The sequence below is a fragment of the Abramis brama genome (genome assembly GCF_963993115.1).
Source record: "Abramis brama genome assembly, chromosome: 3".
NCBI lineage: Eukaryota > Metazoa > Chordata > Actinopteri > Cypriniformes > Leuciscidae > Abramis > Abramis brama.
This window is the reverse complement of record NC_139965.1, coordinates 60,469,521-60,492,262: the sequence shown is the minus strand read 5'-3', so window position 1 is coordinate 60,492,262 and position 22,742 is coordinate 60,469,521. Positions and strand designations below refer to the sequence as shown.

Below are 22,742 nucleotides of genomic sequence, written 5' to 3'. Positions count from 1 at the left end.
GTGAGCGTGTGTGTGTGTGTGTGTGTGTGTGGTTAACCCTACGTTAAGGGTACAAAATTTGGTCCCCATGAGGAAAACATCTAATAAAATAAATGCTGCCACTGCGTTTATGCAGCGTCTCATATCAGTGTTCGCGCAATTACTCGTTTTAACTAGTCGACCTGAAAAGTTGTAGTCATGTAGTTGGCGGGTCATTGCTTACCTGCATCTGAGTCTTTGCCGTTTAATTAGTGTACTGCTATTGAATTATTTAAATTCCGTACTGTTACAGAAATACTGCAGAAATGTTGTTTATTTTTTACCGTTCAGGACAAAAATGATTTTTCATGGAAGAGGTAGCTTTCAGCTGTTGTTGTTGAATCATATTGCAGCTGGTTTATATACAGTGGTATTCATATCCACATGCTCATCGACACTATCCTTCTTTTGCTTTTAATCGTAGAAGAAAACCCCTGACATGCGGATTTAATACTTTCTGTGACCTTTGACCCCTCCCCAGGGGCATTACGGGTTCTTAAAGCGGATGAAACACCTACAGTTTATCAGTCCTCATTTCAAACATGTTCCTGCTTCATTTCCATGAGAAGGAAGTTATGCCGCCGTGACCAAATTACACCTTGCGTTTACGGATAGGGTTATTTTAAATAGGCGAGTGTAAATACACACTTACTGCTGTTAACACCCAGACATTTTCCCCACTCGCACTCTCTCTCTCTCTTCGTCTCCTTCCACCTACCGCTTCTCCTTCACCTCACCCCATCCTATCACTGTGGAGCAGTGGTCTGTGAAGAAATTCCCAATATCTAAATTTACACACTGTATCAATCTTGTTTAATAGACTGGAAAGCTTATTGCTCCAGTGCTGGGCGGCGAGAGAGGGCAGCGCTGATAAATTGCGCCGTCCCCGCGACAGCCGCCCATGATGTATAATGAAATATTTATGATTTATCCCAGCTAATAAACTGAAATGAAGAGCCTGATGTATGGGAACAGATGGGCCCTCTATTGATGCCGTGCTCCTCGCTGGAGATGGAGAGAGAGAGAGAGAGAGATGGAGAGAGAGAGAGAGGGATGGGGGAGAGAGTCCACGGGGAAAAAAAAGATGTACGTTTTATTGAAAATTAAAGAAACGGCAGTTGTTTAATATGTGCACTTCGTATACAAAAATCCTCGTTTATGTTGCGCCGTCTGATATGGCAAACACATTGGACTTAAACTGACGCCTATCATGCGAAGGTTTTCAGTTGCCACTGTAGAAATGCGCTATGCACATCAGCCATGATTCATTTATTCCTTTATAACAGTGAACAGGGCCTAAAATTTTTTTTTTTTTTTTGGCCAAAATTTAAGAATTTAAGAAAATTTACCATCCAAAAATATATTTACCAGTCATGACACAAAAACAGGCAGTTATGACGGCAAAATTTTTGATACCAGTGAAAATTCACATTCCTCTATTCCAATTTGATACCACAACAGCTAAAACTTATAGCTTAACTAATATAAATTTATTGTTAATGTTTAAAATTTACAGAGAAGTATACAGTCAGTAATAAAATAAGAACAAACAATCAAATTAAAAGCCAAGGCACAAATAAATAAAATACAATACACACACATTAAATGAACAGTGCTCTTCAGGCAGGTCTAGTAGTTTTCAGGTACCGAAATTTAATGAAGTTGGCTAATCAAATAAATAACAATGCATAGTATTCATATCCTTCTTAAAGTTCAAGAGTAGTGAGTGTTTTTTTTTTTTCTTTGTAGTTTGGTTAACATTAAAAATGCAGAGTAGCAGGATTATTAGGATGCTGAGCTTAAGGATGCTGGGTTGCTGATTATTAGGATGCTGATGCTGGATGCTTAAGACCAAATGCACGCACGTTTCATGCGTTTTGTGTTTGGGTTCACTTAAGACATAACAGATTATGTTTACTAGGATACTCACCGACACAGGCATATTTTTTTTTTTTTACATAATTTTGAGTGAATTTGTCCATTGTAGTGGATGTTAAACTTCCCACACAGCGCTTGAGTAACAAATTCCTTTTTGCGTGTTCCAGCGCTTGAATATTTACATTAGAAAGGCTGAAACTTTTGTGATGCCAACTTAAAGGATTAGTTCACTTTCCAAAAAAATGTTGCTGATAATTTACTCACCCTGATGTCATCCAAGATATCCATGTCTTTCTTTCTTCAGTCGAAAAGAAATGAAGGTTTTTGAGGAAAACATTCCTGGATTTTTCTACACAGAATGGACTTCAATGGCAACCAATGATTCCAATGTTCAAAGAAGGTCCAAATGTCCGTCTCAATGCAGCTTCAAAGTCTCGACACGATCCCAGTCGAGAAATATATATATATATATATATATATATATATATATATATATATATATATATATATATATATATATATATATATATATATATATATATATACTTTTTAACCACAAATGCCCGTCTTGTACCATCTATGAGATGCGCCACGTATTACGTCATCACGTTGGAAAGGTCACGAAAAAAAATAAATAAATAATAAATTAAAACAAATATGTCGGACGATTTTGAAGTTGGAGGAGAAAATGAGATGACATTTTTCGTCCTTCCCTACCTTTACACAGTACACAGTCAAATAACTTAGATAGATGATCTAGATGACCTTTCCAACGTGATGACGCAATGCGTGGCACATCTCAGAGATGGTACAAGACGAGCATTTGTGGTTTAAAAAGTATATATATATCTATATTCAATTTTTTTTTTTTAAGACTCTTATTTCTCGACTGGGATCGTGTCGCATTAACCCCTGCATTGAGACGGACATTTGAACCTTCTTTGAACATTGGAATCGTTGGTTGCCATTGAATCCATTCTGTGTAGAAAAATCCTGGAATGTTTTCTTCAAAAACCTTCATTTCTTTTCGACTGAAGAAAGAAAGACATGGATATCTTGGATGACATCGGGGTGAGTAAATTATCAGCAAAAAATTTTTTGAAAGTGAACTAATCCTTTAACCTCCCCTCTCTCTCTCACACACACACACACAGACACACACACACACACACACACACACAGACAGACCATAACCCATGACATATCGTCCTTAACCTCCAGACAGCTCACACACATGCTCTCTCGTTTCTCAACTCCCCTTCGCCACAGCTGGGTCTTAGCACTCAATAATGATCCACGCTGGACATCCAACACCTTTGCCCAATGTTCTTTCCTCCTTTTCTTTCACACTCAGTCACTCGCCTGCTATGACCTATTTCCCGTCGTCTTCATGGTCCTGCCCCAGCTGAGCCCCAACACTCGATGAGAAGAGTCTCTTTGTCTCCGCTCTGCTAAAGAGATTGGAAGACTGCCTGGCTAGTGATGGCTTGTACTTTCCAGACTCAGATTGAAATCTTTGGCCTCTCATCAAGGTGTGTTAAAGTGGAGTATAACACCTTGTCCTAACCAGGCATGTCATGATGAAGCAAAAAAAGCAGAATTTTCCCTGTCTCTCTGATGTTAATCTGAGATTGTCCTAACCAGCAACAACTGCAACAAGCCATGCACAACTTTGTCGGTTGCCTGGTTTAATTTACCGCGAGAGAACATGTCTACTTCCTTACTATATAGTATGCAAAAAGAAGTGTGGCAAATTAGTCTGAATATGGAGTATTCATAAAACAAATAACAATTGGTAAAAAATACCTAGATGACCTACTAGTTCAGCCGAGATTTTGTAGTGTGCATCAGATCTCTAATGAGTCTACGTGAGAGTCGTCGTCGTCTTTGGGGGCAGCTTTCTCTGTACTGCGATCTTTGGGGTGAACGTGATTTCACCAAGTACAACATGTTCCTGGATCAAAATGTTGATCCTGGAACAACATTCCAATCAGCCAATCGATAAGAATCAGAATCAATTGGCAGAATCGGATTTGGAATCGTTAAAACTCAAACGAATGGTAGAGAGTCCAGAGTCCATACTCTTTGACATAATGCCGCTTTGACTGTCGGGTAGAAGTCTGCAGCGGAGCTCGTCTCAATGCAGGCTTTGCAAAAGTGCGCATCGAGGGTAGTCTGGCTATCACCAGACCAAGCTCAATCTTTTAAGATTGAACAATGGTCTGGGGAGTCTGCTCTGTATTTTCTACTGCACAAGAGGCGTGATCAACGAGCATAGCTCAAATGACTCTGTACGCAATTGGATAGTCCTTCAACCAATCAGACCAACGATCCGGGTGACGTACTTTGCAGAGCTACGCGAAAACTCCAGGCAGGAAATGTGTAACCAAACGCGTTGATCAGCGGTTTGCAGAATCGAGCGATTTTTGCAGGTTATGCAAAAAAAACAAACATGAAAGTTAGTGGTATTTACACCCACTCGAGCGATTTGTTTGCTAAAAAGAAGCCATTGAGCATCGTCGTCGAGAGGTTGAAAGGAATTGGACGGAGCAGTAACGACTCTGAAATTGGATTGGATTAAACCCGCCAATAGCGCGCCAGGTGGATAAGCCAGTTTGTGATTGGTTCCCACAAATTTGTAAAGGAAGCAGCAGAGATAAATGTACTGGTTTCCAGCCTGAGCTGCAGGGCGAAATCAGATCGCCAGTAGATCAGGCTGGGTGCATATCGTCTGCAAATGAGCACCTTTCTGAAACCTAAAATGACCAACGTGACACCTTACGGTCTTGTGGACTTAACGGACCATTCTAAGTGCACAAGACTGCAAGTGCACATGGAGTGTGCCATTTGGGACAGGGCCTTCAGCTCCCCATAGCTGTACATCAAACATCAAATATGTTTTAATTGTTACTCTGTAGCACTATTTCACTTTCAGTAGCCCCTTTCACACAGAGATTCCGGAAAATACACGGATAATGTGTCCCGGGATTTGTCACGGGATCGTTTGATTTTGGTTCATTCACACTGCCAGTGATTTTCCGGAATCTGTGAGTGCGTTCACACACATCCCGTAAAGATCCCGTAAAGACACGTGACGTCAGGATGGCGAACGATCTCAGCTTCAGCGCGGATAGTAAGGAGCTCCTGATCTCCGGTTCATTCCAGTTTGCAGACATTTCTTTGTTGATGACGAACAATTTTTCACTTTCTTCTGAGATCAACAGAGTCGCACGATGGCACATGCGTCATCACTGCGACACACCCCTTACGGTATTGGTCCTGGCTTTTGTTCACACAGGGCGCGTTCAGGGACTGATCCCGGCAATGTTACTAGGTCCCCATCCCGGCATCGATCCCGGCATCATTCCCGGGACGTGTTTGCTTTCACACAGAAGGCACTCTAGCAATTTTACGGCAATTTCCCGGGATCAACGCGCTGTGTGAAAGGGGCTAGTGAGGAAACCTGATGCTGGAAACTTGCAGCTGGTTTGGAAAGGGTGTCCCACACTCCCTCTGCTGCTGATGGCTGTAGTGTGTGTGTGTGTGTGTGTGTGTGTGTGTGTGTGTGTGTGTCTTATAAGGTGGTAATTAAGCAGTCTCCAGCTGAGTGGCTTTGTGCAATTGGTTTTTAAGATTGCAAGCAGAAGATCTTGAGCCTGACTACAGGCTATTATTAAAGCCCAGAAGAAGACAACTTACAGCAGCCACACACACACACACACACACACACACACACACACACACACACACACACACACACAAGCCTTATAGTCTTATTTCTACCCCCTTCCACAGCTGTTTTTCACTGCTTGAAGCCCATATAGGGATGAGCGATATGGACTTAAAACTATATCACAATATTTTCTGGTATTTATTGCAATGACTACATAAATATAGTACCATTCACCTCTGGCTAAAACTGATAGCTTCATGCATTCTTGAGAGCCTCGGAAACACAAACATTGATCTAAAGTAAAACGTACACATCATCAAATAGGCTCCTATAATATACCAATTACATAAAATAATAAAATAAAACAGTAAAAATCCAAACACCAGCCCTTGCAGAAATGGAAAAGTTGCAGATATACGTTTCTTCTGTAAAAGTGCAGATAATGTTTAAATAGTGCAACTGTACTGAAAAACATCACACAATAATAATCACACACAATAATAATAATAATAATCAATTACAAGTTTGAAATGTAAAAAACTAACAATAATACTGATAAGATGATAATAATTCTACTACTAATAACAATATAAACCGCACTAAGGATTGATGAGCTGCTGGGTTCATGAATATTAATCACGTCTGCGTTTGCGCATTAGTTTCTGCTTGTTCATAAAGGCTGAATAATTCCAAATGATAAACTCCGATAAACGATAAACTCAGCTTCACATCTGCCTTCCGCCATAGTTGCTTTCTCTCTGCACGTGAGCTGCGAATAGGTCCCAAACAGAAATACGGCTTAATCGTTATTATCGGGGGAAGACTAATTCTTTTTTTTCTTTTTTCTTTTTATGATTTATTTATACATTTTAAGATACATTACAAAACAGTGGGAGACAAAAAGACACTAAATATGTAACAGTAAACAGATACACCGAAGTCCCACAAGAAACAAAACAACAACAACAACAACAGCAAACCTTACAAGTGCAATCCAGTACAATCCTGCATACAGTAAACCCAATTATATATTGACCAGACAATACAGAAGTAGTATCATCTAGGCTGGTGATTGGTGGGCTTGGGGTCAGGGAATGGCGTCCGAAATCAAACGCAGAGAGCAGGGTCAAGCTGGAGAGTTTGGACATGTTCACGAAGGGGTTGCCAAAGCTTGACAAAAATAGCGCTAGGTCGGTGAAGAGAGCACCTAATTTTCTCTAATTTCATGAAATGTGACCCTGGATCACAAAACCAGTCACAAGTATATTTGGTATATTTGTGTATACCAAATATGGTATACCAAATTGGTATATTTGTGCACAGGTATATTTGTGGTAATAGCCAACAATACTGTGTATGGGACAAAATTATCGATTTTTCTTTTATGCCAAAAATCATTAGGATATCAAGTAAAGATCATGTTCCATGGAGATATTTTGTAAATTTCCTACCGTAAATATATAAAACATTTATTTTTGTGAGTGAATGCAGCACAATCGATTTTATCAATGTTTCGATTTTTTTTTGCACCCTCAGATTCCAGGTTTTCAAATCTTGGCCAAATATTGTCCTATCATAACAAACCATACATCAATGGAAAGCTTATTTATTCAGCTTCCAAGTGATGTATAAATCTCAATTTCCAAAAATTGACCCATGTGACTGGTTTTGTGGTCCAGGGTCACAAATAAAGAACATCTCTAACCCAGCGAGTGTGTGATGGAGGGTGAGGGCTCTTCCAATTCAATAGAAATACAAAATCTGAGAATAAGAAGGCAAAGAATGGCCAGGCTGGAAAACCCCAAATAAACCAATAATTGGACAGTGGTATTGTCCAGTGGCTGAAAATTAGCCTCCAAAAGGAAGACAGGGCAGGACCAGAACATATGAATTAAAGTGGCTGAACCAGAATGACACCGGTCACACTCCGGGTCAATAGAGGGGTTAATGCAAGCTAACCTGGTTCTGGACCAGTGTGGGAAGACTAATTCTTATCGTGAGGAGAATTTTTACCGGTATATCACAAACGATAATATATCGCCCATCCCTAGCCCCATATGGACTGTTCAGTGATTAATAGAGGCGTAGACCTCCGTTAAACTGTGTAGAGTTAGGTGTAACTCGAAGGGCTCTGGTTTCTCTTTCAGGTGACACCGCGGTCTACAGAGATGGCGTGTACTGGATCTTGGGCCGCACTTCAGTGGACATCATCAAGAGCGGAGGATACAAGATCAGTGCACTAGACGTGGAGAGACATCTGCTAGCCCACCCAGATATCACAGGTACACACACATTCATGCAAATTCACATGCACATATGCACAGAGGAATAAATATCAAACGTAGCGTCAGTTCTCTCAGCTGATCCACATCTACCTATAGGAATACGACGCCTATCACCGTATACATATATAAGCTCCTTCAGTATTATCAGCAGCGATCGCGTTTCTCAGGAGCTCATTACCCTCCTCCCTCCCCAGCTCCTCCTGTCGTCGGTCAGGATTTGCCATTCTGATTCCCTTTGAATCAGAATAAATTCTCGAATTATGTTGTACTTTAAAATCTTGAATTAAATATATTTGCAATACATTCATGTTGGTTCTGTTCTGTTTACCCTAAGGGGGGTTATTGCTGGTCTCCCTGCTCTTATCCATGCTAGGCTTCATGGATGCGCAGGGAGTTCTCGCCCAGAACGGAACCATACCGCCAGTCGAAACTGTATGCTAATTGTCAATCGTATTTGACGATAGTGGTCCTGACAGAAATGCACCTTGTTTTCCTCAGATGTGGCTGTGATTGGTGCTCCAGACGCTGTGTGGGGTCAGAAGGTCACCGCCGTTGTGCAGCTGAGGAACGGGAAGACCATGAGTCTGTCGATGCTGAAGGCCTGGGCCAGGTAACTCATAGCCTCATTGAGACAGAGTTTTGACTATCAGCATTAGAGATGTTAACGATTAATCAACGATCAATTAATTGTCGATAATACATTTAATCGATAAAACGTATCGATCGTCGTTTAAGCAGGTTCATGCGTGTGCTGCTCAACCGCGAAACTTGTAAAGCGAGCGTGCCGGACTTATATTTGGGACCATTTTACACCTTCATCATGACCATGTCCACCAAAGCGTTTTTTCACGCAGGTGGCGTATTTTTTTCAATTGTTTTCAATGGGAGCGCCACGTTTTTTAAAACGCCATGATCGTAACGAGGCGCTGAGCGTTTTTTTCACGCTGAAGCACTGAGCGCTCGGCATTTTTTACCGGTCGCCGAGAGTTGAAGAATGTTCAACTTTGGGTAAAACGCAGCGCTCATCACTGTCACTTTTTACCCAACCGTCCAATCACAGTGAAGGAGGGGCGGGACTAATACCACACCGACCAACCGCCACATTCTGCTTGTACAACGTCACCAGACGACAACAACAAGCATAATAGTGGAACAAAATAATTTAAAACAAGAGCCAGAGAAAATACGTTACATTGTATCGACATTTTAATATAGAATCTACACAGAAACAAAATTAAAGTAAAATGTCTCAACTGAAATAATGCTGCGCTGCCAAAACGCTCTCAAGCGCGTCCTAAGTTTGCGTGTGCATTCGCAGCCTTTTGTTTTGTGCAAATGTAAGTTGTAATATTGTGTTTATTTTGTGTAGCCCTATCTATATCTGATTTATCTCATATAGGATGCGTTTGGTTAAGAATTAATGCTGTAGTAAAGTGTGCAGTGGGAATTTGTGAAATTGGTGAATTGGTCTCTAGTCAGACTTTTATGAGATGTGCGGCAGCAAAAAATAAATAAAATAGTGCTGGGCAACGATAAATCGTGATTAATCGCATCCAAAATAATATGTGTGAATTGTGTATAATTATTTTGTACATATTAATACACACACAAGCATGTATATATTTAAGATAAATTTGTTATTTATATATAAAATATTTATATTTATATATAGTATATAAATTCTGTATACAGACAAATATTTCTTAAATATATACATGCATATGTGTGTATTTTTATGTTCTAAATAATTATACACAGTACACACATATATTATGTAAACACAAACTTTTATTTTGGATGCGATTAATCGCGATTAATGTTAATGCACTAAAAATAATGTTTTGCTGAAACGTGTGATTATAATTCAGAGTATCGAGAAACAACCATTATAAATGTATCCTTTGATATATTGCTGACAAATGATATGTATTTGCATCTTAATATATAGTTGCTGTAAACACGTTATAATACTTGCCCCGATACTTCGCCTGTTTGGTACAAAATTTTGAATTAGGGGGAGACGCATAACACTTAGTGTACGTTTACACAACAACAGTGTTCTAAAAATGGAATAGATGACAACCTTGTCTGCTACAACGACTAGAAGCGCTGTATTCTGCTGCCAGGCCAGTAGATGGCGACGTCACTTTGTAAAGAAAAACTAAGCGGCTATAGACTGAACACGTAATACGCATGCGCGTGACGTAACTTTTTTCACAAATTTGCATTTTTTAAGTTTACTCGGAGACGATAACTGTATCGTTTTCAAAAATGTGCACTTTGAAACAAGTCAACAAAGTTAGCATTTTCAGGCCCCGAAATGGCGTTGTCATGTAAATGAAACAATTTTTTCAGTTTTTAGTTGAAAACGGTGTCATGTAAACAGCACCTTAGCTTAGCTCATGAATATTAATGACGTAACTATCCCAGTAGTCCTAACTGATTGGCTAATAGGCTACATGTAATAAATAGATGGTAGCCATAGTAGGATTACCATCTATTTGCTGGTGCATTTGTTGCTCTGTCAACGCTACTTTCTATGGAAGCTTGTTTCCGCCACAGAATAAAACATTTTAAAAGATAATTGCGACTTTTCATCTCACAATTCTTCTGAACGGGGGCGGGGAGCAGCAGCTCATTTGCATTTAAAGGGACACACACAAAAACAGTGCGTTTTTGCTCAAACCCAAAAAGGGACAAATTTGACAAGCTATAATAAATGATCTGGTGGGTATTTTGATCTGAAATTTCACAGACACATTCTGGGGACACCATAGATGTATTACATCTTGTGAAAAGGGGCATAGTATGTCACCTTTAAAGGTGGAGTGTCAAATAGATTTTGCACAATTCAAGTAATATGCATTAGACATGATTGGTGCTCTGTGGTTGTGCCGTCTCAAGCTGAGACTAGTTTACACTGTACATCTACTGAATCTCTTACAGCTCCCCTAGAGGTCAGAATGTGAATGACAAGACAAGAATTTCCTAGTGTCAATCAGGCACACTTGAAGAAAAAAATAAAAAATAGGCAGGTGATGAAATGTTGCTGAAATGCACTGGCAGCCTCGTTGCGAGGAGTTTATTGTGGAGCACAGCGATGTGTTTGAAAGTGTTGCGTCAGTGTGTGTGTGTGTGACGTGTTGAGTCAGACGTCGAGTTGGACTCCCTCAGGACATGTGTTAGACTCGAGAGGATTTTTAAAAGCCTCTGTATAAATAACAATACACACACATAGGCACACACTCATGGGTGAGATGCATGCTGCAAGAACAGATGTGTGTTTGGTGGGAGAACGGGTAGAGAAAGAGAAGCGGTGATGTTGAGAAGAGGGAAACAGCGTCTGTCTTAGCAATGCCTGTTTATTTAATTCCTCATTCTCTCTCTCTCTCTCTCTCTCTCTCTCTCTAACCCTCTGGTGCTCTTCATGTGTTGCTCATAAATTACCAATTTATTTTTTTTGTCAATGAATAGTGTACTATATTTTAGTTTGATAATGTTTTTTATTTAATATTTTGTGTTTGTAGGGGATATTTTTATACTAAGTTATGTATTTATAATCCATTTAATCACTTTTTGAGCATAGACCTGAAAATAGTTGTAAATCTTGAATGCTTTAGAGCAACAGACTGAAGTTTGATCTCTTTTTTGAGATATCAACCTCAAATTTGGAACACAACTTGTTTATTTTTATGAAAGATATTTTTTCTAAATCATATTTTCATAAATATAAACAAGTTGTGTTCCAAATTTGAGGTTGATATCTCAAAAAATGAGCTTTGAGTAAGATTGTGTTCGGCTGCAGTACCAAACGCTTCCACTAGAGGAAACTCGTCTCCCATTCATTTCCAATGCGCTCATGTTTGACCGCGAGGAGCACAAGTGTGGCTATTTTTTACAGGACCATTTAACCTGTTCGAATCATGTCCATGATTTTATTTTTTATTTTTTGTGTTCACATAGCAAGTGCCAAAACCTTTACCAAGTCTTGTACCATTCCGATGAAAAAAAAAAAAAAAAAAAACGTATAATTTTTCGGTAAAAAAATGACAGAGGAGCACCATAGGGATTTTATTCTTGTTGCAGAAATGTAGCATTTTAGCCTGTCAGAAGACACATGTCCCTTTACAGGAAGTATCTCAGGGCTTCTTCTGTCTCTATGTGTGTGTGTGATCTCCATATGGTGTGTGTGTGGGAGTTGCTGGTGTGTTTTTTGACCTGTCTTCGCCCCTCCAGCAAAGCCCAGCAAAGAGCAACATGCGCAGGGAAAGAGAGATGCTCACTCCTCCAGCTGTCATCTTGTGTAATCGTCACTCTATATGTGTCATAAGGCGTAGAGAGACAGGACATGATGAGCCGACACAAACACACACGCACAGAGAATGAGGTTACAGTGAAGAACTGAATATTCGGGAGAGAGAGAGGAAACATTAACTGAGAGACACCTTGCTGGAAGGGGCTTGTATTGAAGAAAGCTGAATATTTTCGCACACTCACAAACACGTCAGATGATAAAGATGGCTTCGGGCCTGTTGACAACCGCGAGAATGCAAAACATTTAATTAGCTCTGTGCTCCACTCTGCCTTTTAGTATTTGTCTTTATTTCACGCTGATTTCATTGTTTGTGGAATTAATCGAATTCCATGTGTCTCGCAGCGTTTAACACAAGAGAAGTTCCAGCAAAGACGACGACGGCTGCGTTAAAGATATGCGGGAGTGTGTTTTCTGTGGTTATGTGTGTATTTCACTTGTGACGTTTCACATCTGCACAGTCATTAGAGTCTTTGCCTGAAGAGATTTTCACCACATGTTCCATATAAAACAACCAGGATTAAATTATGACACGTCTTTATTTCCTTCCACTGCCAGAGTTGAATTTTCTAAAGCTAAAAATCTTCTTTTAATGTTTTTGTTTTCCTGAACATACGTTTTTTTCTTCGTTGGAGAAAAGTCTGCAGTCTTGGAGCTTCTTAACCTTTAAATGCAGGAATGTTTCACAAGGCGTTATTACATGATCGGGTCTTTATCGACCCGGATCTATATCTAACACGGATGGATCTCAGTAGTATAAAACTCTCCTGATATTTTAATAACAATTACAAAAGAATAAAATAAAGCATATTTCGCTACCTTTCAGAAATTGGAAGGGTTAAATTTGAGCAGATGTTTTATCCATCATCATCAGCATCTGCTCATATTCTCATATCTATCGCTTTCAACGTCTTTAAAATCAATATTTGATCTCTGAGCTTCTTCTGGTGCTGCTATCAGTGGATAGCGTACAGAACTTGCTCTGCAGTAAATCACTGTTTTGCTGGTGATATTCTTGTGTTTTATGCATGCTGTAATTATGAAGTCATCAATGTGTATCAGACAGCGCCACCTTGAGGAATAAAGGTGAACTGCACTTATTGAGTCATCAGAGATTCAGTTGTTGAGCAGGAAAAACTATACTTGTACTATTACAAACATTGGGTCACTAGTGACCCGATACAGTATTTACAAAAAGTTAATTGGAAAACAAGCTTTTTTGTTGTTGTTGGTGTTATGTTGAGGAATTTAGGGTGTTATGTAGGGTTTTCCAGAATACAGAATATACAATACTTTGGATACTTGTTATAATTTAAAAATTTAGATTCCTCTTATTGATTCTTTTGTGAGCGTTTCAATATGACTTTAAACCATTCAAGTGTGTGAGACTCCTGCGCTTTCAGAGCTACACACACACACACACACACACACACACACACACACACACACACGCACACACACGTGTAACAGTGTATTGGATCCGCACAGCTCTTAAAGTGACAGCAGCCTAATATTCCTGCTCTATAATAACACTAATATTCCTGTCGTCTCTATAATAACACTAATATTCCTGTCATCTCTATAATAACACTAATATTCCTGCTCTATAATAACACTAATATTCCTGCTCTATAATAACACTAATACTCCTGCCGTCTCTATAATAACTCTAATATTCCTGCTATAATAACACTAATATTCCGTCTCTATAATAACACTAATATTCCTCTCTATAATAACACTAATATTCCTCTCTATAATAACACTAATATTCCAGCTCTATAATAACACTGATATTCCCGCTCTATAATAACACTAATATTCCGTCTCTATAATAACACTAATATTCCTGCCGTCTCTATAATAACACTAATATTCCTGCTCTATAATAACACTAATATTCCTGCCGTCTCTATAATAACACTAATATTCCAGCTCTATAATAACACTAATATTCCTGCTCTATAATAACACTAATATTCCCGCTCTATAATAACACTAATATTCCGTCTCTATAATAACACTAATATTCCTGCCGTCTCTATAATAACACTAATATTCCTGCTCTATAATAACACTAATATTCCTGCCGTCTCTATAATAACACTAATATTCCAGCTCTATAATAACACTAATATTCCTGCTCTATAATAACACTAATATTCCCGCTCTATAATAACACTAATATTCCCGCTCTATAATAACACTAATATTCCCGCTCTATAATAACACTAATATTCCAGCTCTATAATAACACTAATATTCCTGCCGTCTCTATAATAACACTAATATTCCTGCTATAATAACACTAATATTCCTGCCGTCTCTATAATAACACTAATATTCCCGCTCTATAATAACACTAATATTCCCGCTCTATAATAACACTAATATTCCAGCTCTATAATAACACTGATATTCCCGCTCTATAATAACACTAATATTCCCGCTCTATAATATTCCCGCTCTATAATAACACTAATATTCCCGCTCTATAATAACACTAATATTCCTGCCGTCTCTATAATACTAATATTCCCGCTCTATAATAACACTAATATTCCCGCTCTATAATAACACTAATATTCCCGCTCTATAATAACACTAATATTCCAGCTCTATAATAACACTGATATTCCCGCTCTATAATAACACTAATATTCCACCTCTATAATAACACTAATATTCCCGCTCTACAATAACACTAATATTCCTCTCTATAATAACACTAATATTCCTGCCGTCTCTATAATAACACTAATATTCCCGCTCTATAATAACACTAATATTCCAGCTCTATAATAACACTAATATTCCCGCTCTACAATAACACTAATATTCCAGCTCTATAATAACACTAATATTCCTGCCGTCTCTATAATAACACTAATATTCCCGCTCTATAATAACACTAATATTCCCGCTCTATAATAACACTAATATTCCAGCTCTATAATAACACTGATATTCCCGCTCTATAATAACACTAATATTCCCGCTCTATAATATTCCCGCTCTATAATAACACTAATATTCCCGCTCTATAATAACACTAATATTCCTGCCGTCTCTATAATACTAATATTCACGCTCTATAATAACACTAATATTCCCGCTCTATAATAACACTGATATTCCAGCTCTATAATAACACTAATATTCCTGCCGTCTCTATAATAACACTAATATTCCCGCTCTATAATAACACTAATATTCCTGCCGTCTCTATAATAACACTAATATTCCCGCTCTACAATAACACTAATATTCCTCTCTATAATAACACTAATATTCCTCTCTATAATAACACTAATATTCCTCTCTATAATAACACTAATATTCCTCTCTATAATAACACTAATATTCCAGCTCTATAATAACACTAATATTCCTCTCTATAATAACACTAATATTCCCGCTCCTTCAATAACACTAATATTCCTCTCTATAATAACACTAATATTCCTGCCGTCTCTATAATAACACTAATATTTCCGCTCTATAATAACACTAATATTCCCGCTCTATAATAACACTAATATTCCTGCCGTCTCTATAATAACACTAATATTCCCGCTCTACAATAACACTAATATTCCTCTCTATAATAACACTAATATTCCCACTCTATAATAACACTAATATTCCCGCTCTACAATAACACTAATATTCCTCTCTATAATAACACTAATATTCCTGCCGTCTCTATAATAACACTAATATTTCCGCTCTATAATAACACTAATATTCCCGCTCTATAATAACACTAATATTCCTGCCGTCTCTATAATAACACTAATATTCCTGCTCTATAATAACACTGATATTCCCGCTCTATAATAACACTAATATTCCTGCCGTCTCTATAATAACACTAATATTCCTGCCGTCTCTATAATAACACTAATATTCCTGCTCTATAATAACACTAATATTCCTGCCGTCTCTATAATAACACTAATATTCCTGCTCTATAATAACACTAATACTCCTGCCGTCTCTATAATAACACTAATATTTCCGCTCTATAATAACACTAATATTCCCGCTCTATAATAACACTAATATTCCTGCCGTCTCTATAATAACACTAATATTCCTGCTCTATAATAACACTGATATTCCCGCTCTATAATAACACTAATATTCCTGCCGTCTCTATAATAACACTAATATTCCTGCCGTCTCTATAATAACACTAATATTCCTGCTCTATAATAACACTAATATTCCTGTCGTCTCTATAGTCTCTATAATAACACTAATATTCCTGCCGTCTCTATAATAACACTAATATTCCCGCTCTATAATAACACTAATATTCCCGCTCTATAATAACACTGATATTCCCGCTCTATACGATATTCCCGTTCTATAATAACACTGATATTCCCGCTCTATAATAACACTGATATTCCTCTCTATAATAACACTGATATTCCTCTCTATAATAACACTGATATTCCCGCTCTATAATAACACTGATTTTCCCGCTCTAAATAACACTGATATTCCCGCTCTATAATAACACTAATATTCCCGCTCTATAATAACACTAATATTCCCGCTGTCTCTATATTAACACTAATATTCCTGCTCTATAATAACACTAATATTCCTGCTCTATAATAACACTAATATTCCTGCTGCCGTCTCTATAATAACACTAATATTCCTGCTCTATAATAACACTGATATTCCCGCTCTATAATAACACTAATATTCCAGCTCTATAATAACACTGATATTCCCGCTCTATAATAACACTAATATTCCTCTCTATAATAACACTAATATTCCAGCTCTATAATAACACTAATATTCCTCTCTATAATAACACTAATATTCCCGCTCTACAATAACACTAATATTCCTCTCTATAATAACACTAATATTCCTGCCGTCTCTATAATAACACTAATATTTCCGCTCTATAATAACACTAATATTCCCGCTCTATAATAACACTAATATTCCTGCCGTCTCTATAATAACACTAATATTCCCGCTCTACAATAACACTAATATTCCCGCTCTATAATAACACTAATATTCCCGCTCTACAATAACACTAATATTCCTCTCTATAATAACACTAATATTCCTGCCGTCTCTATAATAACACTAATATTTCCGCTCTATAATAACACTAATATTCCCGCTCTATAATAACACTAATATTCCTGCCGTCTCTATAATAACACTAATATTCCTGCTCTATAATAACACTGATATTCCCGCTCTATAATAACACTAATATTCCTGCCGTCTCTATAATAACACTAATATTCCTGTCATCTCTATAATAACACTAATATTCCTGCCGTCTCTATAATAACACTAATATTCCTGCTCTATAATAACACTGATATTCCTGCTCTATAATAACACTAATATTCCCGCTCTATAATAACACTAATATTCCTGCCGTCTCTATAATAACACTAATATTTCCGCTCTATAATAACACTAATATTCCCGCTCTATAATAACACTAATATTCCTGCCGTCTCTATAATAACACTAATATTCCCGCTCTACAATAACACTAATATTCCTCTCTATAATAACACTAATATTCCCGCTCTATAATAACACTAATATTCCCGCTCTACAATAACACTAATATTCCTCTCTATAATAACACTAATATTCCTGCCGTCTCTATAATAACACTAATATTCCTGCTCTATAATAACACTGATATTCCCGCTCTATAATAACACTAATATTCCTGCCGTCTCTATAATAACACTAATATTCCTGCTCTATAATAACACTGATATTCCTGCTCTATAATAACACTAATATTCCCGCTCTATAATAACACTAATATTCCTGCCGTCTCTATAATAACACTAATATTCCAGCTCTATAATAACACTAATATTCCCGCTCTACAATAACACTAATATTCCTCTCTATAATAACACTAATATTCCTGCCGTCTCTATAATAACACTAATATTCCTGCTCTATAATAACACTGATATTCCCGCTCTATAATAACACTAATATTCCTGCCGTCTCTATAATAACACTAATATTCCTGCCGTCTCTATAATAACACTAATATTTCTGCTCTATAATAACACTAATATTCCTGCCGTCTCTATAATAACACTAATATTCCTGCTCTATAATAACACTAATACTCCTGCCGTCTCTATAATAACACTAATATTTCCGCTCTATAATAACACTAATATTCCCGCTCTATAATAACACTAATATTCCTGCCGTCTCTATAATAACACTAATATTCCTGCTCTATAATAACACTGATATTCCCGCTCTATAATAACACTAATATTCCTGCCGTCTCTATAATAACACTAATATTCCTGCCGTCTCTATAATAACACTAATATTCCTGCTCTATAATAACACTAATATTCCTGTCGTCTCTATAGTCTCTATAATAACACTAATATTCCTGCCGTCTCTATAATAACACTAATATTCCCGCTCTATAATAACACTAATATTCCCGCTCTATAATAACACTGATATTCCCGCTCTATACGATATTCCCGTTCTATAATAACACTGATATTCCCGCTCTATAATAACACTGATATTCCTCTCTATAATAACACTGATATTCCTCTCTATAATAACACTGATATTCCCGCTCTATAATAACACTGATTTTCCCGCTCTAAATAACACTGATATTCCCGCTCTATAATAACACTAATATTCCCGCTCTATAATAACACTAATATTCCCGCTGTCTCTATATTAACACTAATATTCCTGCTCTATAATAACACTAATATTCCTGCTCTATAATAACACTAATATTCCTGCTGCCGTCTCTATAATAACACTAATATTCCTGCTCTATAATAACACTGATATTCCCGCTCTATAATAACACTAATATTCCAGCTCTATAATAACACTGATATTCCCGCTCTATAATAACACTAATATTCCTCTCTATAATAACACTAATATTCCAGCTCTATAATAACACTAATATTCCTCTCTATAATAACACTAATATTCCCGCTCTACAATAACACTAATATTCCTCTCTATAATAACACTAATATTCCTGCCGTCTCTATAATAACACTAATATTTCCGCTCTATAATAACACTAATATTCCCGCTCTATAATAACACTAATATTCCTGCCGTCTCTATAATAACACTAATATTCCCGCTCTACAATAACACTAATATTCCCGCTCTATAATAACACTAATATTCCCGCTCTACAATAACACTAATATTCCTCTCTATAATAACACTAATATTCCTGCCGTCTCTATAATAACACTAATATTTCCGCTCTATAATAACACTAATATTCCCGCTCTATAATAACACTAATATTCCTGCCGTCTCTATAATAACACTAATATTCCTGCTCTATAATAACACTGATATTCCCGCTCTATAATAACACTAATATTCCTGCCGTCTCTATAATAACACTAATATTCCTGCTCTATAATAACACTAATATTCCTGTCATCTCTATAATAACACTAATATTCCTGCCGTCTCTATAATAACACTAATATTCCTGCTCTATAATAACACTGATATTCCTGCTCTATAATAACACTAATATTCCCGCTCTATAATAACACTAATATTCCTGCCGTCTCTATAATAACACTAATATTTCCGCTCTATAATAACACTAATATTCCCGCTCTATAATAACACTAATATTCCTGCCGTCTCTATAATAACACTAATATTCCCGCTCTACAATAACACTAATATTCCTCTCTATAATAACACTAATATTCCCGCTCTATAATAACACTAATATTCCCGCTCTACAATAACACTAATATTCCTCTCTATAATAACACTAATATTCCTGCCGTCTCTATAATAACACTAATATTCCTGCTCTATAATAACACTGATATTCCCGCTCTATAATAACACTAATATTCCTGCCGTCTCTATAATAACACTAATATTCCTGCTCTATAATAACACTGATATTCCTGCTCTATAATAACACTAATATTCCCGCTCTATAATAACACTAATATTCCTGCTCTATAATAACACTAATATTCCTGCCGTCTCTATAATAACACTAATATTCCAGCTCTATAATAACACTAATATTTAGGGATGTCCAGATCCGATCACGTGATCGGAAATCGGGCCCGATCACGTGGTTTCAGACTCGATCGGAATCGGACGTTACCTCCCGATCAGGACTCGGATATGTAGGCTATATATATTCTCATTATTTTTTAACACATCTATAGTTATGCGGTGGCACAGAGTTAGACCCTTTTGACTCCACACAGAAACAGCAACGCGTGCGGCATGACATCACTTTGTTGCAAAGACGTATGATGTGTAAAACCAAGTGAAAAACAAGTGAAAGCGCGGGCGCACCGCTGTCTCCTTCTTTCCACAAGCGCTTGCTCTCCCGTGGCGTCTGTCGTTGCTATGCAACCATGAACTGCGCTCTCCATGATGACAAGGAAGTATCAGCAAAAGATTAATAGATTTCTAGCCCTTGCATTAGCTTTACTACTAGATATATTTATGGAGATGAAAAATAATAAGGCGCCCTGTACAGCTATGATCAGCTGTTCGGCCGAGCATTCAATGTTGTTACGCTGTAAGCTGATCAGTTGGTTCGTTGCTGCCGCGCTCTATCACTCGCACACCATAAAGAGCAACATGTTTTTAAAGTTTCAGTTTCTTGATTAAAATGGCATAATTTGGAAGCGGATAATTTCTTCACAAACAGCTCATTATGACTCAAAATGATAGAATGCTGCACCTACTACACTCGATAGTGTGAATAAGATCAGCGCAACGCAGACCACTGCATTGACAGCGTGAAACATATGATCTGTCTACAGCCTGAAGACAGAGAAAGCCGGTCCAGCACTGATTGAGGAATTAAATTCGAATTAAATTCGAAAATAAAAGACAGTTTGACATATTTTTTCTCGCATCTGTGATTTTTTTTTTTATCATTTGCTCTGAGATGAAGCAAATATATTTGTGCGGGAATTTCTCGCACTATAAAAGCTAACCTTGCAGGAAGGTTTAAATTATGCGCAATCCCCACATTCCCGCACCGAAAATTCAAGCCCTGCAAAGGTGAAGAATTTATGTTATTTATTACATAAATGATTGTTCAAGCTACCTCACAGAAGTGCTCTGTTTGTAAGAGTTGTTGAATGTTAAAATAAGGTGAATTAAATAAAAAAATAAGGAACATCCTGGATCTGTTTTTTTGCTGTTCTTTATTCTTTTTTATCGAAGTATCGGATCGGGACTCGGTATCGGTAGATACTCAAAATCAAATGACTCGGACTCGGACTCGAGGGCAAAAAAACCTGATCGGGACATCCCTACTAATATTCCTGTCGTCTCTATAATAACACTAATATTCCTGCCGTCTCTATAATAACACTAATATTCCTGCTCTATAATAACACTGATATTCCTGCTCTATAATAACACTAATATTCCCGCTCTATAATAACACTAATATTCCTGCCGTCTCTATAATAACACTAATATTCCTGCTCTATAATAACACTAATATTCCTGCCGTCTCTATAATAACACTAATATTCCCGCTCTATAATAACACTAATATTCCCGCTCTATAATAACACTAATATTCCCGCTCTATAATAACACTGATATTCCCGCTCTATACGATATTCCCGCTCTATAATAACACTGATATTCCCGCTCTATAATAACACTGATATTCCCGCTCTATAATAACACTAATATTCCCGCTGTCTCTATAATAACACTGATATTCCTCTCTATAATAACACTGATATTCCCGCTCTATAATAACACTAATATTCCCGCTGTCTCTATAATAACACTGATATTCCTCTCTATAATAACACTAATATTCCCGCTCTATAATAACACTAATATTCCTGCCGTCTCTATAATAACACTAATATTCCTGCTCTATAAGAACACTAATATTCCTGTCATCTCTATAATAACACTAATATTCCCACTCTATAATAACACTAATATTCCTGCCGTCTCTATAATAACACTAATATTCCCGCTCTATAATAACACTAATATTCCCGCTCTATAATAACACTGATATTCCCGCTCTATACGATATTCCCGCTCTATAATAACACTGATATTCCCGCTCTATAATAACACTGATATTCCCGCTCTATAATAACACTAATATTCCTGCCGTCTCTATAATAACACTGATATTCCTCTCTATAATAACACTGATATTCCCGCTCTATAATAACACTGATATTCCCGCTCTATACGATATTCCCGCTCTATAATAACACTGATATTCCCGCTCTATAATAACACTGATATTCCCGCTCTATAATAACACTAATATTCCCGCTGTCTCTATAATAACACTGATATTCCTCTCTATAATAACACTGATATTCCCGCTCTATAATAACACTAATATTCCCGCTCTATAATAACACTAATATTCCCGCTCTATAATAACACTGATATTCCCGCTCTATACGATATTCCCGCTCTATAATAACACTGATATTCCCGCTCTATAATAACACTGATATTCCCGCTCTATAATAACACT

The 22,742-nt window shown here is 37.1% G+C and overlaps 1 protein-coding gene across 1 annotated transcript in view; it reads left to right on the top strand.

Moving 5' to 3' along the window:
- acsf3 (acyl-CoA synthetase family member 3) overlaps nt 1-22,742 on the top strand; it is a 76,490-nt gene that overhangs the window by 52,527 nt on the left and 1,221 nt on the right. The window contains exons 8-9 of the mRNA XM_084108335.1: nt 7,717-7,851; nt 8,353-8,464. Of these exons, the coding sequence (XP_083964461.1) occupies nt 7,717-7,851; nt 8,353-8,464 (247 nt within the window). The remainder of the gene's footprint in view (nt 1-7,716; nt 7,852-8,352; nt 8,465-22,742) is intronic.